This window comes from Salvelinus namaycush, chromosome 42, assembly GCF_016432855.1.
Source record: "Salvelinus namaycush isolate Seneca chromosome 42, SaNama_1.0, whole genome shotgun sequence".
Taxonomy (NCBI): Eukaryota; Metazoa; Chordata; class Actinopteri; order Salmoniformes; family Salmonidae; genus Salvelinus; species Salvelinus namaycush.
This window is the reverse complement of record NC_052348.1, coordinates 20,413,187-20,437,509: the sequence shown is the minus strand read 5'-3', so window position 1 is coordinate 20,437,509 and position 24,323 is coordinate 20,413,187. Positions and strand designations below refer to the sequence as shown.

Genomic DNA, 24,323 nt, shown 5'->3' with positions numbered 1-24,323 from the left:
ATCTCTCATTGCTCGAATGGTTCCACCTGATCTCTGATTGCCTCGAATGGTTCCACCTGATTCTCATACCTCGAATGGTTCCACCTGATCTCGATTGCCTCGAATGGTTCCACCTGATTTCTCATTGCCTCAAATGGTTCCACCTGATCTTGCCTTCATTCATTTGACGATATGTATTTCCATTGTTAGAGCATGTCACTTGATTATCTTGTCAATATAATAGACAACTTTGTCATGGTTCAGACAGAAGCTGTGTGAGGGTCAGCTGTTTGTTCACCCTGCACCCGCCCCCAATTACTAATAACAACCCATCCGCAACTTAAAGTACTACTTAAGTGTTTTTGTGGTATCTGTACTTTACTATTTATATTTTTGACTATTTACTTTTACTTCACTACATTCCTAAAGAAATATTGTACTTTTTACTCCATACATTTTACCTGACACCCAAAAGTACTCGTACATTTTGAATGCTTAGCAGGACAGGAAAATGGTCTAATTCACACACTTATCAAGAGAACATCCTGGCCATCTCCACTGCCTCTGATTAGCGGACTCACTAAAACACTAAAACACATGCCTTGTTTGTAAATGATGTCTGAGTGTTGGAGCGTGCCCCTGGCTATCCGTAAATAATATAAAAACAAGGAAATGGTGCAGTCTGGTTTGCTAATATAAAGGTTTGAAATTATTAATACCTTTACTTTAAGTTAAGTATATTTTAGCAATTGTGTACTTTTGATACTTAAGTATATTTAAAGCCAAATATTTAGACTTTTACTCAAGTAGGATTTTACTGAGTGACTTAATTTTCTATTAAGGTATCGTTACTTTGACAATTTGCTACTCTTCCACCACTGGCTATATGTGATAAAGTGACAATCTGAGGCCTGCACCCAACCCCAACCCACAAATATGGAAAAGGAGCATAGAGAACAGTCAAAGACTGCAGAACGATTTATTCACATGTGGTGCAGGATATTATCTTACCTGATTTAGATATATTTCTCTTATAATTCCCGACATTTGGAGGCTACTTGTGAGTCAACTTGTCAATAATTAGATTATACTTTTGTCATTTATGTTGTCTTTTTCACATTCCCCAAATAAATTGAAGAAAGCGCACAGTATTATTTGGAGCCATATTGCATGGAACTCTGTTCAATCCAAATTGCTCAAATGAACAGCAAACCTGGTTTTAAAAAACAATAAAGCAATAAAGATTTTGTGTAAGTATTGATTTAGAATTTGTGTATGTATTGATGATTTTGTGTATGTATTGATGTTGTGTGTATGTATGATGTTGTGTGTATTGTATTGAAAAAAATGTATTCTGTCCTTGAGCTTTTTTGCTACTAAGTTTCTGTATTATGTTTTGTTGTGGAATCCGGGAAGAGTAGCTGGCTTTTGCAACAATCTAATGAGGAAATACAACAAAATACCAAATACCCAAATAATAATACCCTGGAGGAGTCTAGTTGATAGGTAATCGACTAGTCGACTGTTCCCCAGACTCCGCGTGTAGGGAATTGTACAATGCATGAACAAGCTATTGAACTAGACATTGTGTCTGTGCTTTATTCCTTATCCAACATATCTACTGAAACAAACCCTTGCTCAACAAAATAACTTAATAGATCGCCCGAATGAATGCTTCAATCTAGTTGGACATCGGTGAAGTTTTTCTGTCATCTTTCACGGAGCAAGAAGAATTGGGGAATGTGGAAGTCAGTTAAGAACAAAAACATTGGTCTTTGATTGAAGAGGGATGTTTGTACCATAGTGTCTGACTGTCGGACTGTCTGGTTTTCAGTGTTGTTACCCTTAGATACTGGTATGATGGACAGCCTGATAGTCAGGGCCCTTCTGGGGAGGAGGGACTGTGCTGAGATGAACACAAATAGACAGGTCCTCTGGAGGTGTGGAATGACTTGTCATGTGAAAAAAAGTTTTTAACATCACCATGACAATATACTGTAACACATACAGCCTCCTACAGTGCACAGAATTCCTTCTTCATTCTCTCTCTCTCTCTCTCTCTGCCTCTCTCTCTTGCCTCTCTCTCTCTGCCTCTCTCTCTCTCTCTCTCTCTCTCTATCTCTCTCTCTCTCTCTCTCTCTCTCTCTCTCTCTATCCTCTCTCCTCTCTCCTCTCTCTCTCTCGGATAGCCCACACTGGCCCGACACAGGCTAACCCAGCAGCGGCAGCTGACAGCAAACCCACATCAGCTGAAACGGGCAAGCCACACAATCCCAACACGACTAGCACACCAAGCCAGTTTTAATGACTCCAACCTAAGTGTATGTAAACTTCAGACTTCAACTGTATGTACCATTTCAAATTGTGAAACAATTTGAATTGCAGTATCCTTCCCTGGTTGTCTAGTGGTTAGGATTCGGCGCTCTCACCGCAGCGGCCTGGGTTCGATTCCCGGTCAGGGAATATCTGTACCACTTCAAATTACAAAATGATTTGCCCCTGCAGTGTCCTTCCGAGGTCTACATTTTATTTCTGAGGTCTTGGCTGATTTCTTTTGAAAATCCCATGATCTCAAGCAAAGAGGCACTGAGTTTGAAGGCAGGCCATGAAATACATCTACAGGTACACCTCCAATTGACTCAAATTATGTCAATTAGCCTATCAGAAGATTCTAAAGCCAGGACATCATTTTTGGTCATTGTCCAAGTTGTTTAAAGGCACAGCCAACCTAGTGTTTGTAAACTTCTGACCCACTGTATGTACCATTTCAAATTGTGGACCAATTTGCACTGCAGTATCCTTCCCTGGTGGTCTAGTGGTTAGGATTCGGCGCTCTCACCGCCGCGGCCCGGGTTCGATTCCCGGTCAGGGAACTGCTCTTTTGCGACTTGTTTACTTGTGCAACCTGTCACAATGAATTTAGTAGGTTATCGCACATATGTACCACTTCAAATTACAAAACCATTTGCCCTGCAGTGTCCTTCCCTGGTGTTCTAGTGGTGCACCAGTCTCTCCTGCAGCAAAGCACCCCCACAACATGATGCTGCCACCCCTGTGCTTCACGGTTGGGATGGTGTTCCTCGGCTTGTAAGACACCCCCTTTCTCCTCCAAACACAACAATGGTCAATATGGCCAAACACTTCTATTTTTGTTTCATCAGACCAGAGGACATTTCTCCAAAAAGTAGGATCTTTGTCCCCAAACTGTAGTCTGGCATTTTCAGGTTATGTCGATATAGGACTCGTTTCACTGTAGATACTTTTGTATCTGTTTCCTCCAGCATCTTCACAAGGTCCTTTGCTGTTGTTTTGCATACTATTGCTTGTACAGAGGAACGTGGTACCTTCAGGCGTTTGGAAATTGCTCCCAAGGATGAACCAGACTTGTGGAGGTCTACATTTTATTTCTGAGGTCTTGGCTGATTTCTTTTGAAAATCCCATGATCTCAAGCAAAGAGGCACTGAGTTTGAAGGCAGGCCATGAAATACATCTACAGGTACACCTCCAATTGACTCAAATTATGTCAATTAGCCTATCAGAAGATTCTAAAGCCAGGACATCATTTTTGGTCATTGTCCAAGTTGTTTAAAGGCACAGCCAACCTAGTGTTTGTAAACTTCTGACCCACTGGATTTGTGATACACTGAATTATAAGTGAAATAATCTGTCTGTAAACAAATTTTGGAAAAATTACTTGTGTCATGCACAAAGTAGATGTCCTAACCGACTTGCCAAAACTATAGTTTGTTAACAAGAAATGTGTGGAATGGTTGACAAACGAGTTTTAATGACTCCAACCTAAGTGTATGTAAACTTCAGACTTCAACTGTATGTACCATTTCAAATGGTGAAACAATTTGAATTGCAGTATCCTTCCCTGGTTGTCTAGTGGTTAGGATTCGGCGCTCTCACCGCCGCGGCCTGGGTTCGATTCCCGGTCAGGGAATATCTGTACCACTTCAAATTACAAAATGATTTCCCCTGCAGTGTCCTTCCGAGGTCTACATTTTATTTCTGAGGTCTTGGCTGATTTCTTTTGAAAATCCCATGATCTCAAGCAAAGAGGCACTGAGTTTGAAGGCAGGCCATGAAATACATCTACAGGTACACCTCCAATTGACTCAAATTATGTCAATTAGCCTATCAGAAGATTCTAAAGCCAGGACATCATTTTTGGTCATTGTCCAAGTTGTTTAAAGGCACAGCCAACCTAGTGTTTGTAAACTTCTGACCCACTGGATTTGTGATACACTGAATTATAAGTGAAATAATCTGTCTGTAAACAAATTTTGGAAAAATTACTTGTGTCATGCACAAAGTAGCTGTCCTAACCGACTTGCCAAAACTATAGTTTGTTAACAAGAAATGTGTGGAATGGTTGACAAACGGGTTTTAATGACTCCAACCTAAGTGTATGTAAACTTCAGACTTCAACTGTATGTACCATTTCAAATTGTGAAACAATTTGAATTGCAGTATCCTTCCCTGGTTGTCTAGTGGTTAGGATTCGGCGCTCTCACCGCAGCGGCCTGGGTTCGATTCCCGGTCAGGGAATATCTGTACCACTTCAAATTACAAAATGATTTGCCCTGCAGTGTCCTTCCGAGGTCTACATTTTATTTCTGAGGTCTTGGCTGATTTCTTTTGAAAATCCCATGATCTCAAGCAAAGAGGCACTGAGTTTGAAGGCAGGCCATGAAATACATCTACAGGTACACCTCCAATTGACTCAAATTATGTCAATTAGCCTATCAGAAGATTCTAAAGCCAGGACATCATTTTTGGTCATTGTCCAAGTTGTTTAAAGGCACAGCCAACCTAGTGTTTGTAAACTTCTGACCCACTGTATGTACCATTTCAAATTGTGGACCAATTTGCACTGCAGTATCCTTCCCTGGTGGTCTAGTGGTTAGGATTCGGCGCTCTCACCGCCGCGGCCCGGGTTCGATTCCCGGTCAGGGAACTGCTCTTTTGCGACTTGTTTACTTGTGCAACCTGTCACAATGAATTTAGTAGGTTATCGCACATATGTACCACTTCAAATTACAAAACCATTTGCCCTGCAGTGTCCTTCCCTGGTGTTCTAGTGGTGCACCAGTCTCTCCTGCAGCAAAGCACCCCCACAACATGATGCTGCCACCCCTGTGCTTCACGGTTGGGATGGTGTTCCTCGGCTTGTAAGACACCCCCTTTCTCCTCCAAACACAACAATGGTCAATATGGCCAAACACTTCTATTTTTGTTTCATCAGACCAGAGGACATTTCTCCAAAAAGTAGGATCTTTGTCCCCAAACTGTAGTCTGGCATTTTCAGGTTATGTCGATATAGGACTCGTTTCACTGTAGATACTTTTGTATCTGTTTCCTCCAGCATCTTCACAAGGTCCTTTGCTGTTGTTTTGCATACTATTGCTTGTACAGAGGAACGTGGTACCTTCAGGCGTTTGGAAATTGCTCCCAAGGATGAACCAGACTTGTGGAGGTCTACATTTTATTTCTGAGGTCTTGGCTGATTTCTTTTGAAAATCCCATGATCTCAAGCAAAGAGGCACTGAGTTTGAAGGCAGGCCATGAAATACATCTACAGGTACACCTCCAATTGACTCAAATTATGTCAATTAGCCTATCAGAAGATTCTAAAGCCAGGACATCATTTTTGGTCATTGTCCAAGTTGTTTAAAGGCACAGCCAACCTAGTGTTTGTAAACTTCTGACCCACTGGATTTGTGATACACTGAATTATAAGTGAAATAATCTGTCTGTAAACAAATTTTGGAAAAATTACTTGTGTCATGCACAAAGTAGATGTCCTAACCGACTTGCCAAAACTATAGTTTGTTAACAAGAAATGTGTGGAATGGTTGACAAACGAGTTTTAATGACTCCAACCTAAGTGTATGTAAACTTCAGACTTCAACTGTATGTACCATTTCAAATTGTGAAACAATTTGAATTGCAGTATCCTTCCCTGGTTGTCTAGTGGTTAGGATTCGGCGCTCTCACCGCAGCGGCCTGGGTTCGATTCCCGGTCAGGGAATATCTGTACCACTTCAAATTACAAAATGATTTGCCCTGCAGTGTCCTTCCGAGGTCTACATTTTATTTCTGAGGTCTTGGCTGATTTCTTTTGAAAATCCCATGATCTCAAGCAAAGAGGCACTGAGTTTGAAGGCAGGCCATGAAATACATCTACAGGTACACCTCCAATTGACTCAAATTATGTCAATTAGCCTATCAGAAGATTCTAAAGCCAGGACATCATTTTTGGTCATTGTCCAAGTTGTTTAAAGGCACAGCCAACCTAGTGTTTGTAAACTTCTGACCCACTGTATGTACCATTTCAAATTGTGGACCAATTTGCACTGCAGTATCCTTCCCTGGTGGTCTAGTGGTTAGGATTCGGCGCTCTCACCGCCGCGGCCCGGGTTCGATTCCCGGTCAGGGAACTGCTCTTTTGCGACTTGTTTACTTGTGCAACCTGTCACAATGAATTTAGTAGGTTATCGCACATATGTACCACTTCAAATTACAAAACCATTTGCCCTGCAGTGTCCTTCCCTGGTGTTCTAGTGGTGCACCAGTCTCTCCTGCAGCAAAGCACCCCCACAACATGATGCTGCCACCCCTGTGCTTCACGGTTGGGATGGTGTTCCTCGGCTTGTAAGACACCCCCTTTCTCCTCCAAACACAACAATGGTCAATATGGCCAAACACTTCTATTTTTGTTTCATCAGACCAGAGGACATTTCTCCAAAAAGTAGGATCTTTGTCCCCAAACTGTAGTCTGGCATTTTCAGGTTATGTCGATATAGGACTCGTTTCACTGTAGATACTTTTGTATCTGTTTCCTCCAGCATCTTCACAAGGTCCTTTGCTGTTGTTTTGCATACTATTGCTTGTACAGAGGAACGTGGTACCTTCAGGCGTTTGGAAATTGCTCCCAAGGATGAACCAGACTTGTGGAGGTCTACATTTTATTTCTGAGGTCTTGGCTGATTTCTTTTGAAAATCCCATGATCTCAAGCAAAGAGGCACTGAGTTTGAAGGCAGGCCATGAAATACATCTACAGGTACACCTCCAATTGACTCAAATTATGTCAATTAGCCTATCAGAAGATTCTAAAGCCAGGACATCATTTTTGGTCATTGTCCAAGTTGTTTAAAGGCACAGCCAACCTAGTGTTTGTAAACTTCTGACCCACTGGATTTGTGATACACTGAATTATAAGTGAAATAATCTGTCTGTAAACAAATTTTGGAAAAATTACTTGTGTCATGCACAAAGTAGATGTCCTAACCGACTTGCCAAAACTATAGTTTGTTAACAAGAAATGTGTGGAATGGTTGACAAACGAGTTTTAATGACTCCAACCTAAGTGTATGTAAACTTCAGACTTCAACTGTATGTACCATTTCAAATGGTGAAACAATTTGAATTGCAGTATCCTTCCCTGGTTGTCTAGTGGTTAGGATTCGGCGCTCTCACCGCCGCGGCCTGGGTTCGATTCCCGGTCAGGGAATATCTGTACCACTTCAAATTACAAAATGATTTCCCCTGCAGTGTCCTTCCGAGGTCTACATTTTATTTCTGAGGTCTTGGCTGATTTCTTTTGAAAATCCCATGATCTCAAGCAAAGAGGCACTGAGTTTGAAGGCAGGCCATGAAATACATCTACAGGTACACCTCCAATTGACTCAAATTATGTCAATTAGCCTATCAGAAGATTCTAAAGCCAGGACATCATTTTTGGTCATTGTCCAAGTTGTTTAAAGGCACAGCCAACCTAGTGTTTGTAAACTTCTGACCCACTGGATTTGTGATACACTGAATTATAAGTGAAATAATCTGTCTGTAAACAAATTTTGGAAAAATTACTTGTGTCATGCACAAAGTAGCTGTCCTAACCGACTTGCCAAAACTATAGTTTGTTAACAAGAAATGTGTGGAATGGTTGACAAACGGGTTTTAATGACTCCAACCTAAGTGTATGTAAACTTCAGACTTCAACTGTATGTACCATTTCAAATTGTGAAACAATTTGAATTGCAGTATCCTTCCCTGGTTGTCTAGTGGTTAGGATTCGGCGCTCTCACCGCAGCGGCCTGGGTTCGATTCCCGGTCAGGGAATATCTGTACCACTTCAAATTACAAAATGATTTGCCCTGCAGTGTCCTTCCGAGGTCTACATTTTATTTCTGAGGTCTTGGCTGATTTCTTTTGAAAATCCCATGATCTCAAGCAAAGAGGCACTGAGTTTGAAGGCAGGCCATGAAATACATCTACAGGTACACCTCCAATTGACTCAAATTATGTCAATTAGCCTATCAGAAGATTCTAAAGCCAGGACATCATTTTTGGTCATTGTCCAAGTTGTTTAAAGGCACAGCCAACCTAGTGTTTGTAAACTTCTGACCCACTGTATGTACCATTTCAAATTGTGGACCAATTTGCACTGCAGTATCCTTCCCTGGTGGTCTAGTGGTTAGGATTCGGCGCTCTCACCGCCGCGGCCCGGGTTCGATTCCCGGTCAGGGAACTGCTCTTTTGCGACTTGTTTACTTGTGCAACCTGTCACAATGAATTTAGTAGGTTATCGCACATATGTACCACTTCAAATTACAAAACCATTTGCCCTGCAGTGTCCTTCCCTGGTGTTCTAGTGGTGCACCAGTCTCTCCTGCAGCAAAGCACCCCCACAACATGATGCTGCCACCCCTGTGCTTCACGGTTGGGATGGTGTTCCTTCGGCTTGTAAGACACCCCCTTTCTCCTCCAAACACAACAATGGTCAATATGGCCAAACACTTCTATTTTTGTTTCATCAGACCAGAGGACATTTCTCCAAAAAGTAGGATCTTTGTCCCCAAACTGTAGTCTGGCATTTTCAGGTTATGTCGATATAGGACTCGTTTCACTGTAGATACTTTTGTATCTGTTTCCTCCAGCATCTTCACAAGGTCCTTTGCTGTTGTTTTGCATACTATTGCTTGTACAGAGGAACGTGGTACCTTCAGGCGTTTGGAAATTGCTCCCAAGGATGAACCAGACTTGTGGAGGTCTACATTTTATTTCTGAGGTCTTGGCTGATTTCTTTTGAAAATCCCATGATCTCAAGCAAAGAGGCACTGAGTTTGAAGGCAGGCCATGAAATACATCTACAGGTACACCTCCAATTGACTCAAATTATGTCAATTAGCCTATCAGAAGATTCTAAAGCCAGGACATCATTTTTGGTCATTGTCCAAGTTGTTTAAAGGCACAGCCAACCTAGTGTTTGTAAACTTCTGACCCACTGGATTTGTGATACACTGAATTATAAGTGAAATAATCTGTCTGTAAACAAATTTTGGAAAAATTACTTGTGTCATGCACAAAGTAGATGTCCTAACCGACTTGCCAAAACTATAGTTTGTTAACAAGAAATGTGTGGAATGGTTGACAAACGAGTTTTAATGACTCCAACCTAAGTGTATGTAAACTTCAGACTTCAACTGTATGTACCATTTCAAATGGTGAAACAATTTGAATTGCAGTATCCTTCCCTGGTTGTCTAGTGGCTTTAGGATTCGGCGCTCTCACCGCCGCGGCCTGGGTTCGATTCCCGGTCAGGGAATATCTGTACCACTTCAAATTACAAAATGATTTCCCCTGCAGTGTCCTTCCGAGGTCTACATTTTATTTCTGAGGTCTTGGCTGATTTCTTTTGAAAATCCCATGATCTCAAGCAAAGAGGCACTGAGTTTGAAGGCAGGCCATGAAATACATCTACAGGTACACCTCCAATTACTCAAATTATGTCAATTAGCCTATCAGAAGATTCTAAAGCCAGGACATCATTTTTGGTCATTGTCCAAGTTGTTTAAAGGCACAGCCAACCTAGTGTTTGTAAACTTCTGACCCACTGGATTTGTGATACACTGAATTATAAGTGAAATAATCTGTCTGTAAACAAATTTTGGAAAAATTACTTGTGTCATGCACAAAGTAGCTGTCCTAACCGACTTGCCAAAACTATAGTTTGTTAACAAGAAATGTGTGGAATGGTTGACAAACGGGTTTTAATGACTCCAACCTAAGTGTATGTAAACTTCAGACTTCAACTGTATGTACCATTTCAAATTGTGAAACAATTTGAATTGCAGTATCCTTCCCTGGTTGTCTAGTGGTTAGGATTCGGCGCTCTCACCGCAGCGGCCTGGGTTCGATTCCCGGTCAGGGAATATCTGTACCACTTCAAATTACAAAATGATTTGCCCTGCAGTGTCCTTCCGAGGTCTACATTTTATTTCTGAGGTCTTGGCTGATTTCTTTTGAAAATCCCATGATCTCAAGCAAAGAGGCACTGAGTTTGAAGGCAGGCCATGAAATACATCTACAGGTACACCTCCAATTGACTCAAATTATGTCAATTAGCCTATCAGAAGATTCTAAAGCCAGGACATCATTTTTGGTCATTGTCCAAGTTGTTTAAAGGCACAGCCAACCTAGTGTTTGTAAACTTCTGACCCACTGTATGTACCATTTCAAATTGTGGACCAATTTGCACTGCAGTATCCTTCCCTGGTGGTCTAGTGGTTAGGATTCGGCGCTCTCACCGCCGCGGCCCGGGTTCGATTCCCGGTCAGGGAACTGCTCTTTTGCGACTTGTTTACTTGTGCAACCTGTCACAATGAATTTAGTAGGTTATCGCACATATGTACCACTTCAAATTACAAAACCATTTGCCCTGCAGTGTCCTTCCCTGGTGTTCTAGTGGTGCACCAGTCTCTCCTGCAGCAAAGCACCCCCACAACATGATGCTGCCACCCCTGTGCTTCACGGTTGGGATGGTGTTCTTCGGCTTGTAAGACACCCCCTTTCTCCTCCAAACACAACAATGGTCAATATGGCCAAACACTTCTATTTTTGTTTCATCAGACCAGAGGACATTTCTCCAAAAAGTAGGATCTTTGTCCCCAAACTGTAGTCTGGCATTTTCAGGTTATGTCGATATAGGACTCGTTTCACTGTAGATACTTTTGTATCTGTTTCCTCCAGCATCTTCACAAGGTCCTTTGCTGTTGTTTTGCATACTATTGCTTGTACAGAGGAACGTGGTACCTTCAGGCGTTTGGAAATTGCTCCCAAGGATGAACCAGACTTGTGGAGGTCTACATTTTATTTCTGAGGTCTTGGCTGATTTCTTTTGAAAATCCCATGATCTCAAGCAAAGAGGCACTGAGTTTGAAGGCAGGCCATGAAATACATCTACAGGTACACCTCCAATTGACTCAAATTATGTCAATTAGCCTATCAGAAGATTCTAAAGCCAGGACATCATTTTTGGTCATTGTCCAAGTTGTTTAAAGGCACAGCCAACCTAGTGTTTGTAAACTTCTGACCCACTGGATTTGTGATACACTGAATTATAAGTGAAATAATCTGTCTGTAAACAAATTTTGGAAAAATTACTTGTGTCATGCACAAAGTAGATGTCCTAACCGACTTGCCAAAACTATAGTTTGTTAACAAGAAATGTGTGGAATGGTTGACAAACGAGTTTTAATGACTCCAACCTAAGTGTATGTAAACTTCAGACTTCAACTGTATGTACCATTTCAAATGGTGAAACAATTTGAATTGCAGTATCCTTCCCTGGTTGTCTAGTGGCTTTAGGATTCGGCGCTCTCACCGCCGCGGCCTGGGTTCGATTCCCGGTCAGGGAATATCTGTACCACTTCAAATTACAAAATGATTTCCCCTGCAGTGTCCTTCCGAGGTCTACATTTTATTTCTGAGGTCTTGGCTGATTTCTTTTGAAAATCCCATGATCTCAAGCAAAGAGGCACTGAGTTTGAAGGCAGGCCATGAAATACATCTACAGGTACACCTCCAATTACTCAAATTATGTCAATTAGCCTATCAGAAGATTCTAAAGCCAGGACATCATTTTTGGTCATTGTCCAAGTTGTTTAAAGGCACAGCCAACCTAGTGTTTGTAAACTTCTGACCCACTGGATTTGTGATACACTGAATTATAAGTGAAATAATCTGTCTGTAAACAAATTTTGGAAAAATTACTTGTGTCATGCACAAAGTAGCTGTCCTAACCGACTTGCCAAAACTATAGTTTGTTAACAAGAAATGTGTGGAATGGTTGACAAACGGGTTTTAATGACTCCAACCTAAGTGTATGTAAACTTCAGACTTCAACTGTATGTACCATTTCAAATTGTGAAACAATTTGAATTGCAGTATCCTTCCCTGGTTGTCTAGTGGTTAGGATTCGGCGCTCTCACCGCAGCGGCCTGGGTTCGATTCCCGGTCAGGGAATATCTGTACCACTTCAAATTACAAAATGATTTGCCCTGCAGTGTCCTTCCGAGGTCTACATTTTATTTCTGAGGTCTTGGCTGATTTCTTTTGAAAATCCCATGATCTCAAGCAAAGAGGCACTGAGTTTGAAGGCAGGCCATGAAATACATCTACAGGTACACCTCCAATTGACTCAAATTATGTCAATTAGCCTATCAGAAGATTCTAAAGCCAGGACATCATTTTTGGTCATTGTCCAAGTTGTTTAAAGGCACAGCCAACCTAGTGTTTGTAAACTTCTGACCCACTGTATGTACCATTTCAAATTGTGGACCAATTTGCACTGCAGTATCCTTCCCTGGTGGTCTAGTGGTTAGGATTCGGCGCTCTCACCGCCGCGGCCCGGGTTCGATTCCCGGTCAGGGAACTGCTCTTTTGCGACTTGTTTACTTGTGCAACCTGTCACAATGAATTTAGTAGGTTATCGCACATATGTACCACTTCAAATTACAAAACCATTTGCCCTGCAGTGTCCTTCCCTGGTGTTCTAGTGGTGCACCAGTCTCTCCTGCAGCAAAGCACCCCCACAACATGATGCTGCCACCCCTGTGCTTCACGGTTGGGATGGTGTTCTTCGGCTTGTAAGACACCCCCTTTCTCCTCCAAACACAACAATGGTCAATATGGCCAAACACTTCTATTTTTGTTTCATCAGACCAGAGGACATTTCTCCAAAAAGTAGGATCTTTGTCCCCAAACTGTAGTCTGGCATTTTCAGGTTATGTCGATATAGGACTCGTTTCACTGTAGATACTTTTGTATCTGTTTCCTCCAGCATCTTCACAAGGTCCTTTGCTGTTGTTTTGCATACTATTGCTTGTACAGAGGAACGTGGTACCTTCAGGCGTTTGGAAATTGCTCCCAAGGATGAACCAGACTTGTGGAGGTCTACATTTTATTTCTGAGGTCTTGGCTGATTTCTTTTGAAAATCCCATGATCTCAAGCAAAGAGGCACTGAGTTTGAAGGCAGGCCATGAAATACATCTACAGGTACACCTCCAATTGACTCAAATTATGTCAATTAGCCTATCAGAAGATTCTAAAGCCAGGACATCATTTTTGGTCATTGTCCAAGTTGTTTAAAGGCACAGCCAACCTAGTGTTTGTAAACTTCTGACCCACTGGATTTGTGATACACTGAATTATAAGTGAAATAATCTGTCTGTAAACAATTTTTGGAAAAATTACTTGTGTCATGCACAAAGTAGATGTCCTAACCGACTTGCCAAAACTATAGTTTGTTAACAAGAAATGTGTGGAATGGTTGACAAACGAGTTTTAATGACTCCAACCTAAGTGTATGTAAACTTCTGACTTCAACTGTATGTACCATTTCAAATTGTGGGCCATTTTGCACCAGAGTATCCTTCCCTGGTGGTCTAGTGGTTAGGATTCGGCGCTCTCACCGCCGCGGCCCGGGTTCGATTCCCGGTCAGGGAACTACGCTTTTGCGACTTGTGCAACCTGTCACAATGAATTTAGTAGGTTATCGCACATACGTACGATTTTACATTGCAACTCTATCCATACCACTATAATAACATATTATAAGTCATTGTGAACTTTTTAATATCTTGATGACTCATGCTACATTTATGACATGAATACAAAAACATCCTCCAGGGAGCAGGATTTGAACCAGCGACCTAAAATGTTTATTATTTACCATCCTACAGTCCACCAATCTAGCAACTGAGATATCGAAGGACTAAGATGATTTGGAAATGTGGATTATCCTATGCGTTCTGAATCCTTTTTTAATATTTTGTGAGTTAACTTGGAATCTTTCCTAATTAGAAAACTGGAAATGCACGTTTTATTCTCTATAGGGGAATGTGCGAACAACAGGCAAATGTATATCTTTTAGGGGCATTTATGAGGTAGGAAAAGGGTCCTCCTCAAGTCGGATTTCAGCATGTAGTCCTCAGCATGTAGTACTCTACAGTCCTCTGCTCTACCAACTGAGCTATTGAATGTGGAGAACTTTTTGATAAACTTGAAGTGTTTTGTTTTCTTCTGTATGATTGGATTCGTACACCTAGACTATTCTTTAAGGAAACTGGAAATGCACATATTATTCTCTATAGGGGGATGTGCGAACAGTTAAAAATATTGTTTGGGGCCCATTGATGAGGTAGAAAAAAGTGTCCTCCTTCGAGCCGGATTTGAACCAGCGACCTAAGGATTTCAGCATTTTGCGTTCTACAGTCCTCCGCTCTACCAACTGAGCTATCGAAGGGACATGCATGAATTTGGAGCAAAAGGTTCATGATTGTACCGTAGCATTGAGTTGAATCTTTTCTACCGGATGTTGATCAACGTTGACCATTCAGCCAACGTGAGATTTCCGTGTATTGAGCGCTCGTCAGAACTGCCGAAATGTCTACAAACGGGTCTTTCCAGGCACAACTTTCTACAATTATGGAGACGCTGACGACGTCTGCCGTTGCAGAGATTATAAAACTGTTCGATTACAGTTCTGCCCTTCTATTCTCGGAGATATCCCGACAACAGGGAGAGAACGACGCTCTTCGGAAGGCATTGCACTGTATGCAAATCGAGTTCGGGACCGAGAGACCAACGCGGGGCACCTCTTCTGTTGATATATCTTTAGAAGTTCAGCTTTGCGACGTGATCCGTACGTTGAGTGTGACGATGTTCTCTTATAGCGATTTAGCTAGCTCTGTGTAATCATGCATGTAAAAAGTCACTATAAGTAGCCTACATCACCCTTTTATTGTTGTGTGCAGAGAATAATAAAGCTGTGGGGGACCAGTGGTTTCCGGACAAGCAGTTGGTTGTGAGTGAGAGGCACTATGGAGTGGACGCTGCCATCGAAGTGGGAGAAACCAATGCATCGCAGCGAAGAAGGAAGTTGGTTAACACTCATATTTATGGTGTCTGGTCCTTGAACTGCTGTATGTCAATGTTGGCCTAGCTACATGGATGGAGTATTGTATAAATTAATTATAAGACTAGGATGGTACAACGCCTCTCATGATGTTCTTGTTTTACCAAATTGACCACTTTTTAGCATTAACGGTATATTGACAACCATTGAATAGCGAGTGTAGCAGTACATGTTTTCATATCACATTAGAAACCGCCCTGTGTCAGAGAGAAAAGTATTGATCTAAAATACGAAGTACCTGTCGGTCAGTGGCAGTCACTCGCCCATGTTGTTCAGTTTGTGTCCACATACAACGTTAGCTTTGGAGTGCAATGGCTTGTATGTTATAGAAGTGGTATAATGTTAGTTTAAACGTTTAAACGTCCTATTTGTTGCAGTGTCCTGACGTGAAACAGATCATTTTACAACCAGACCCTAAAGGTGAGGACAGGCCAGAGGAGGTTGTGGAGGCTAGTCACCCGGAGGAAGCAGAGTACATCATTATCGGTGGAGAAGGAAATTGTAGTTATATCTGACAATACTATTAACACTGTGATCATGTTGACAGTGCTCTGTTGTGTGAACTGCACTTTTTCGACCTGTGTTTACTGTCCCTTCTCTGTTTGAATATGTGCTTTTATGTATGCACAGAGCCGCAACCAACATTTCCCAACAGGGATAAACCAGTAATTAGCTTATCTATCTTATCTTATGTTAAAGCTGACTTTAAATGAAAACTAACTTGAATGTTAAAACGCATGTTGTTCTGATACTTCCCACTAAACTACGTTGTCATTGTCAACAAATGCTCCAAAACCGTCACTTGACTCTCACTGTTTCTGCAGGTGGCCTGTCCCTAGAAGATGATTTCCAGGCCATGGACGAGAGCCAGTCAGAGGCGTACCACAGCTCCACAGCAGAGCCCGAGGAAGAAGACACCAGCCAAGACTTCAGCGTGGAGCTGGAGATGTGGGTCAAGTCTGAGCCGGGGTCAGAGGGCGACACCGTCAGCTTCACCCCCAGTGTCGCAGAAAACAAGATGGTCGACCTCCTCACGGGCAGGGAAATGCACGCCTGTTCATACTGCAACAAACGCTTCAACTACCGTAGCCAGGTGATAATCCACGAGCGGGTTCACACGAGGGAGAGGCCGTTCGTCTGCAAACAGTGCGGCAAGGGTTTCTCCCAGATTAACAACCTCAAGAAGCACCAGCTCTGTCACAGGGGAGGGGAATCACGAGTGCGGGGAGTGTGGCAAGGCGTTCTGCCACGCCCAGAGCCTGAAGAATCACATGGTGGCAGCTCACGGCTTCGGCACGAGGTTGGACTGCGAGACGTGCAGCAAGACGTTTCACAATAAGAAAGCTCTCATCGCACACTCCACCAGTCACCGCAGGGCTTTCGGCTGCGAGATATGCGGGAAGGCTTTCGGTACGAAACAAACTCTTAAGACCCACCAGTTTACTCACACGGGGGAGCGTCCGTTCATCTGCAACTACTGCGTCAAGAGCTTTGCCTACCTCTGTAACCTTAAAACTCACAAGAGGGTGCACACTGGGGAGAAGCCCTTTGGCTGTGAGCGGTGTGGCAAGTGTTTCACTCAGAAACACTGCCTGGAGAAACACTTGTGTAAAGATTAAAAAGCTGTAGATATACAGAGTAACTGCAGCAAACTACCGTCTATGTTTACTTGTTGGCACCAAATGTTCCATGGCCGTAACATTCTAATCTGCGTTCTGACTAGAATGTTGTGGTCTTGTAGTCTGGGTACCCCTCTGATTAGCTAACGTTCCACTCCTTGTGCTATGGGCCATAGAGACTGGCCTTTCTTCAATCTCAGCGTTTAATATGCAGCTGGATTTTGCGAGGAGTTACTGATTTGTTGTTGGAAATAAGGTTATTGTTTGGCAATGGCACAGAGTACAAGGAGTGGTATGTTAGCTAAACAGACTGGTAGCCATGCTAGTGGTCTTGTGCTATCATGGGGGAATTCTAAACCTAAAACCAAGTTTGTTGAACTCTGCAAATTCTATTGCTTTGTTGAGGAGACTTAAGTGTCTCGAGTAAAGCGTCTACATGTGTGTGGGACAGATTGACCTGTGCATACATTTATTGTTTTTTCTTATATCACATTGTTATTTTAGGTAATTTGATCAATGTTTAGTTTAATTTTAGCTGACATTTTAATTTGCACGATTACGAAGTACATTGACTGTTACTACTACAACTTCTATCATTACTGTGGCGGTAACAATAGTGTGAGGGGATTGACACAAAGCCAAATCACCCCTTCACATTCTGATTGAACAGAAATAGATCTCCCCCTGTTGAGTTAGGTTTCTCTCAAAGTTTATTGGTCGTCACTAGCTTCCACAGCTACAAACCCGCCAGTTTCTACAATTTCTCTTCTTACATTTTGATTTTAAACCTAACCACACTGCTATTCTTATGCCTAACCCTAACCTTAACATGAAGAGCAAAAATGAAAATACTTACATTTTTACGATAGAGCCCGTTTTGACTTTGTGGCTAGTGAATACAAAGTTTATTCTGATCAAGGTCGTTTTCTCTACTGACCCTTTTTACTGTACTACAAATATTAGCCTACATATTTTATTTGTTTGTTTTAACAAATGTAATTTCGACAAAGCAGCTGGTATTCACTGTGTACATTATCTCCAATCCATGCTTCTATGTTGTAATGATAAAATATTGTATTCTGTCCTGAGTCTGTCCACATATATAGCATAACATATACTGTTGTATTTCATTGAGAAAACAATTCTTGACAATACGTATTTCACTTGGTCTGGGTATTAAGTATTGCTAGAAGAACTTTTTATTTCTTTCACTTTCATCTTAAAGCGGCAATCAGCAGTTGAAACAATAACAAAGTGTCCTAGCCACCCCTGTTCTTGGTAACAAAGCATAAGGAGGGGGCTGAAGTAATGTACCAACTCTCAAATACATAGACAGAGCTATGGATGCAAGGACTGACCAACCATGATATCAAAATTATAGTTTTAACCATGTTTTGAGGCTATGTAGTGTTTGTTTACATTTTACTTTGTTTACAAACATTGGGATAAAAAAAACATATTTGGTGTTCTTGGGGTAAAAAAAGTGTCTATTTTGGGTTCTGATGAGGTATGACAGTTGAATCTAGCTCGTGAGGCATTTATAGGTTATATTCTCCAAGAATCAATGAGTACATATTCATTTATACGTCCAAAATGGATGTAGCAACTGCGGATTTCCCTTTTAAAAATTGGCATGCAATTCATACTTCTGTGGTTGATAAATCAGAATAGATTGCAGAGAGTACCAGTATAACAAACACTCTGCTTTGCCCCCTCACGCTCTCATAAACCATTCAAGCCTGGTAGGTGGCGGAGGCGAGCTACACACTTTTCTGTAACGGGTATCAAATTGAAGATGCTGGAACAGAGCCAAGAGACGGTATAGAATCACTGGCTGAAGTAGAGGAACTGGCGGGGAGTCGGTAGCCTAAATAATTGCATGAGATGAGTTCAATTGGATATAAAACGTACAATTAAACAATGTCACCAAAGATATATAATTACTCTCTCCTAATTTTCTATTTAATATTCCTAACTTAACACTTACATCTAAGAAAAACTACACATTGTAAATAAATTTTTTTAGAAAATAAATGCATTCTTTAATAGCTCAATGTGATTCAAAATAATGTAAGCAAATGCTTCTACCATGTATGTCCAAGTCAGTTATCACTCTCGCTGTGAGGAGAGGTGTTGGAGGCAGTTCATGAATCGGCGCGGGGTGTCCCACTCTGAGCCAAAGTGCTGAGCATCTCATTGTCAGGCGACAGCGCAGCCAGATGTGCGGCCAACTCGCTCTGCTTTGCCTCAACAACGTCCTCCCGAACAGACAGCATTATCTCTGCCACGAGTCTTTTGGATGAGTCTATATTAAAGATAGACTCCTTGTCTGAGCGGTCCACCGCTCTTAATGAATAAAAAATACATTTAATATGTGCAGCGCTTTTCATAACAGAGTTCTCAAAGCTCTACGAAAGCTCTACAAAAATAAAAACATTTAGAATCAAGGCTGTTCAAATATCAACAGTGGGCTAGGTGTTAAAAAGATTTTCAGATTAGGACTATGAGAAAGACAGTATTACCTTGGCCTCTGGGACTCTGGAGTTGAGAATTCTCCCTCGAATGATGATGGACTGGTTGATCGCATTGTCTCAGTTGGGAAATGAAAAGCATCCCTGCAAACTGTGTAAATGTGCATCTTTTTGGGGGGCTCCTCTGGAACCTTCCTAAGGCGAAGCACTGGGCGCCGTGGCAGCCTCACCTTTGGCTTTCCCTCTGGAGGAGTAGGGACGAGGCCAGAGACATTGAAGACTGATTTGGAAGAGGTCAGGAGGGATTTGGACAGACTGTCTTCTTCGTCTGTGGAGGAAATCCTTTGGGCCTCTTTGTCAATAGGGATATCGGATCGACTGGAGGGAAACTCCAATGAGCTCCGACAGTTGCTCATGGCATAAAGTGAGGATGATGCAGAGACATCCTTTTGCAACTGTGTCAGTTTCAATTCTGTGCCGTATGAAACTTCCTTTGAGGTTGAAGTAGGCACACCAATTACGGAGAGAGAGTCAATGCTTCTACTGAGGTGAGTAGCATTTTCAATGTCTTCAGGATTCTTCAAAGCATCAAGGTAGGACATTGACAGGCATCCTTTGACGGGCATGCAATTGACTGGGGATGCTGGTTTTGAAGTAATTACCTTCTGAAGATCAAGGTCTTCCTGTGAGGATATTGCACCAGCGCTCCGTCTGAGGAAACCATCCTCATCCAGTAGGTCATCACAGACAGTGTCCATGAGGCCTGAGGCAATATATTTTATCTTCAGGGATGACATCCAGATCCCTGGATATCCCTCAAAAGCTTCAGTTGAGTAAGATGCTACATCATCTAGGTCAGGCTGGAGTCCAGCCACATTAGGAACAAATGGTGTGTTGCTTGCCTTGAGAGAGGTTCCCATAGCACCCAAAATGTTGCTGACAGCATTGATGGCAGTCTGGCTTGCCTTGGGGGAAATCGTCCTGTTGGGAGAATCTTGTCTAATCATATTGATTATTTTAGTGTTGACCTGCTCCAGAACTTTGATGATTTGGTCTTTGGCAGTAGACTGTAGTTTGGGGGTAAGTGAAATGGCATCTACGTTGGCATTCATCATCTCACTGGCTTTCCCGGTCAGCTGACAAGCCTGGTCTTTACTGAGTTTTCTGGATACACTTTTCAACATATCCTCAATAATTTCTTTCTCTGAGCAGTCCTCGCTTTTGAGGTTCACCGATCCAAATTGAGGCAAAGAGACAGAATGTCTTACCTCATTCCTCACAGATTGGGCCAGGGTTTCTTTGAAAGGTTCTGTGCTAATTTGGTCCAGAACTCCATCCACAAGGGTGACATAGAGGTTAGGGAAAGAGGTGCTTCTGGTGGCCTGGTGAGCTTTCCTTCTAGGGGATGAGTTAAAGACATAACTTACTCTAATGACTCTTTTTTCATCCGTATTCTTCTCACCTGGAGATATGAGCGCTGTGTCTTGGATCAAAATTGGCTTTACCTCATGGTCTTCAATCTTTACTGCAAGGACCTGTGATTTTGTGTGGCGTTCATCAAATCCAGACAGGCTGCTCTGAATTGGTCCAGGAACAACAACATTTGATGTACCTTCTTCAGGATCGTCATGTAGTAGGGCTAGTGGCTGGTTGTCTAAAATCATTTCACTGCACATATCGATGGCATCTTCCACTAAATCATCAGCGATCAACTCAACTTTTGCAGAGGCCATTGATTTCGCTGGGTGCTCGCCTGTTGCCTCAGAGAGCATTCCTTCCATATCTGCTCTGGAAGTAGTACAAGAACATGGAACACTGGCCATCACAGTTGTCTCCATGTCACCCAGAAGACTGCTCACAGCATTGATGGCTGTTCGGCTTACCTTTGGAGATAGAATCAGAATAATTTATCGCCATGCAACAAATGCAGTGGTGTAAAGTACTTAAGTAAAAATACTTTAAAGTACTACTTCAGTAGTTTATTTGGGTATCTGTACTTCACTATTTATATATTTTTGACAACTTTTACTTCACTACATTCCTCATGAAAATAAAGTACTTTTTACTCCATACATTTTCCCTGTCATCCAAAAGTACTCATTACATTTTGAATGCTTAGCAGGACAGGAAAATAGTCCAATTCACACATTTATCAAGAGAACATCCCTGGCAGACTCACTAAATACACATGCTTCATTTGTAAGTGTTGGAGTGTGCTCCTGGCTATCTGTAATTTAAAATTACAAAAAAAATGGTGCTGTCTGGTTTGCTTAATATAAGGAATTTGAAATGATTTATACTTTTACTTTTGATTCTTAGATATATTTAAAACCAAATACTTTTATACTTTTACTTAAGTAGTATCTTACTGGGTGACTCATTTTTACTTGAGTCATTTTCTATTAAGGTATCTTCACTTTTACTCAAATATGACAATTGGGTACTTTTTCCACCACTGAACAAATGATACTAGGAATTTATCTTGGTGTTGCAAATAGAAGCATCCCCATCAACAATCACATCAACAATCAATCAGATCACCATCAACACAGATAAAACATCAACACAAATACATTAAGAACACCTGCTCTTTCTATGACATAGACTGACCAGGTGAATCCAGGTGAAAGCTATGATCCCTTATGGATATCACCTGTTAATTCCACTTCAAATCAGTCTAGATGAAGGGGAGGAGACAGGTTAAAGAAGGATTTTTAAGCACTGGGACCATGTGTGTGCCATTTAAATGGTGAATGGGCAAGACAAAACATTGAATTGCCTTTGAACGGGGTATAGTAGTAGGTGCCAGGCACACCAGCTTGTGTCAAGAACTGCAACGCTCCTAGGTTTTTCACGCTCAACAGTTCCAAGAATAGTCCACAACCCAATGGACATCCAGCCAACTTGACACAACTGTGGGAAGCATTGGAGTCAACATGGGCCACCATCCCTGTGGAATGCTTTCGACACCACTCAATATTAGATTAGGAAGGTGTTCCTAATGCTTAGTATACTCAGTGTACATGACCTCCCTTGTAGGAAAAGTGTCATGGCATCACACAGCACATATAAATGTTGCATACAACATTACACAGTACATACAACATTAATATATTGACTTACTTCTGGGGATAGACATCTCTTGGGAGAACCCTTCTTGATCTTGACAACAAAATGTGTCTTGACCTCCTGGAAAACTTTCTGTATCAGTTGTGCTGCAGCAGATTCTAGTCTGTAGATCTCTTCTTCATCTGTAGCCTCTTCAGCCACGGTGCTAGAGCTTGTTCCTCCGCATTGTCGGGATACTTCCTTCAGCATATCCTCTAGCATTTTCCTCTCAAAGTAATTATCAATTTGAAGGTTCAACAATCCACATTCAGGCATAGAAAGGGTGCGTCTCACCTCATTCTTCACTGATTGGGCCAGATTGTCTTTGAAGGGTTCTGTGCTGAAGTGGTCCATAACTGCATCCACAACAAGTCCATACAGGTTGGGAAGAGAAGCGCTTCTGGTGGCTGCATTTTCTTTCTTCACCTTGTGCAAGAGAATAGGCTTTGAAACAACTTCTTCAGTATTGACTGAGGGGACAGAAAGGACGTTGTCTGTTTCACTGGTGTTTCCATTCTCTACTCTTTCTTCTTTGCATTCTACAGTGGTTGTGGTATCCGTCTCCTGGGACGAGGTTGATGCAGCTGCGGAGGCCTCTGAGCTGCTTGTCTTACTGTTGTTTTCTGCAACCTCTGAAGTGTCAGATGAAAACACCATTCCATAACTGGGAGAGTTGGATAAAGATGAGATCACTGGCTCCGAGGGAAGTATTTCCAGAGTCAGGGAAGGAGCTTTTTCATCTCTTTCACCCTGAAGCTCAGGAAAAGCCAGCTCGAATAGGATGCTGTCATATGCAGTGCTAATAAGGTCACAGGCGACACCTTCTAGTTTTGAACAGGAATCTCGGCGATTCTCGGGGTCTGCCTTTTTTAATGCAGTCAATGCAGGTGGCTGAATGTTTGTTATACCTGAGGTGCCTTCTTCAGCATCACAGTCTAGTGCAAGCTCTTCAATGTTTTCCTCATTTAATAAGTTTCTAATGTCTTCCAAAACATTGCTTACCACATCAATGGCTGTTTGGCTGGCCTTTGCAGAGACAACTCTGAATTGGGTAGGGGAGTCTTCTCGGATCATTACGATAACCTGCTCCTGGACTTCCTCCAGAACGTCAGTGATCAACGTTGTCACATAGGTGTTTATGTCTTCTCCGTTGGCCATCCGCTCCTCTGGTTCTGGATCATCTGCTTGAGCATTGGCTTTGATTCTGTTTCCCCCACGGAGTCTGCAGGCAGGTTCATTGCTAGGATTGGCCGCTCGAGAGACGCACTTCAACACATTGTAAGCGATTCTGGCACTCAGAGCCCTTTGTGCCGCTGGTGTAGACCCTGGAATCGTCAGTTTGACCTCATCCCTGATTGACTCCGCCAGCTGCTTCCTGACAAGCTTGGAGCCTAAGTGGTCGAGGATGACAGATTTCAGCTGAGCTCTGTCTGGGATGCTTTGTCCCTTGATGGCTTTGAAGATCCTAAAAACAGGTTCTTGGAAACCCTTCAGCGGTGCCAGACCATCCAGGGATGGTCTCCTCTGGAGTGGTGCAAGGCTTGGTCTCCTCTGTAGCATGGCTGGCTTTTCCTTAGATTTCCCTATTAATAACACACACACATTTTAAAAATGTGATTTAATTTAGCATTCACTGGCTATGAACATACTCTGAATGATATTTCGTAATGAAATTATGGTTCTTTAGTAAGGAAATGTTCTTACCTGACAGAGAAACTGTTTTCTTTACAGTTTTGGAGTGAGCAGGTTTGAGAGCAGGCTGAGCAGATTCTATAATAGATTATTTTTTGTTTAAATACAAAATACGATATGATATACAGCACAACACATTCAACTGCTCCTTGTAGGTTGCATTTGGCATAGTCATTTAAACATTGC

General features: G+C 42.1%; 1 protein-coding gene and 10 non-coding genes across 14 annotated transcripts; 10 read left to right on the top strand and 1 right to left on the bottom strand.

Moving 5' to 3' along the window:
• Nucleotides 1-2,780: 2,780 nt before the first annotated feature.
• On the top strand, nt 2,781-2,852 carry trnae-cuc. The gene has a single exon. It is a non-coding gene; the product is annotated as a tRNA-Glu (tRNA).
• Nucleotides 2,853-3,854: 1,002 nt separating this feature from the next.
• Nucleotides 3,855-3,926, top strand: trnae-cuc. The gene has a single exon. It is a non-coding gene; the product is annotated as a tRNA-Glu (tRNA).
• Nucleotides 3,927-4,871: 945 nt separating this feature from the next.
• trnae-cuc lies at nt 4,872-4,943 on the top strand. Its single transcript has one exon. It is a non-coding gene; the product is annotated as a tRNA-Glu (tRNA).
• A 1,411-nt stretch (nt 4,944-6,354) lies between these two features.
• On the top strand, nt 6,355-6,426 carry trnae-cuc. The gene has a single exon. It is a non-coding gene; the product is annotated as a tRNA-Glu (tRNA).
• Nucleotides 6,427-7,428: 1,002 nt separating this feature from the next.
• On the top strand, nt 7,429-7,500 carry trnae-cuc. The gene has a single exon. It is a non-coding gene; the product is annotated as a tRNA-Glu (tRNA).
• Nucleotides 7,501-8,445: 945 nt separating this feature from the next.
• trnae-cuc lies at nt 8,446-8,517 on the top strand. The gene has a single exon. It is a non-coding gene; the product is annotated as a tRNA-Glu (tRNA).
• A 2,021-nt stretch (nt 8,518-10,538) lies between these two features.
• Nucleotides 10,539-10,610, top strand: trnae-cuc. Its single transcript has one exon. It is a non-coding gene; the product is annotated as a tRNA-Glu (tRNA).
• Nucleotides 10,611-12,630: 2,020 nt separating this feature from the next.
• On the top strand, nt 12,631-12,702 carry trnae-cuc. The gene has a single exon. It is a non-coding gene; the product is annotated as a tRNA-Glu (tRNA).
• Nucleotides 12,703-13,704: 1,002 nt separating this feature from the next.
• trnae-cuc lies at nt 13,705-13,776 on the top strand. Its single transcript has one exon. It is a non-coding gene; the product is annotated as a tRNA-Glu (tRNA).
• Nucleotides 13,777-14,486: 710 nt separating this feature from the next.
• Nucleotides 14,487-14,575, bottom strand: trnay-gua. Its single transcript is given in 2 exon segments — nt 14,487-14,522; nt 14,539-14,575. It is a non-coding gene; the product is annotated as a tRNA-Tyr (tRNA).
• A 104-nt stretch (nt 14,576-14,679) lies between these two features.
• On the top strand, nt 14,680-18,261 carry LOC120035164 (zinc finger protein 140-like). 4 transcript variants are annotated; one of them, XM_038981985.1, is made up of 4 exons: nt 14,680-14,974; nt 15,087-15,210; nt 15,625-15,667; nt 16,072-18,261. In XM_038981985.1, the coding sequence occupies exon 4, from the start codon at nt 16,104-16,106 to the stop codon at nt 16,584-16,586; it is 483 nt and encodes a 160-aa protein (XP_038837913.1). In that variant the 5' UTR covers nt 14,680-14,974; nt 15,087-15,210; nt 15,625-15,667; nt 16,072-16,103; the 3' UTR covers nt 16,587-18,261. The 4 variants fall into 4 exon arrangements, with proteins under 4 accessions (XP_038837913.1, XP_038837912.1, XP_038837911.1 ...); XM_038981984.1 differs by lacking the exon at nt 15,625-15,667; XM_038981983.1 differs by having other exon boundaries at nt 15,625-18,261.
• Nucleotides 18,262-24,323: the final 6,062 nt, after the last annotated feature.

Excerpts from the sequence above, each read along its gene's own strand:
- LOC120035164 (XM_038981983.1), top strand. The coding sequence starts at position 15,957 with ATGAAAACTAACTTGAATGTTAAAACGCATGTTGTTCTGATACTTCCC.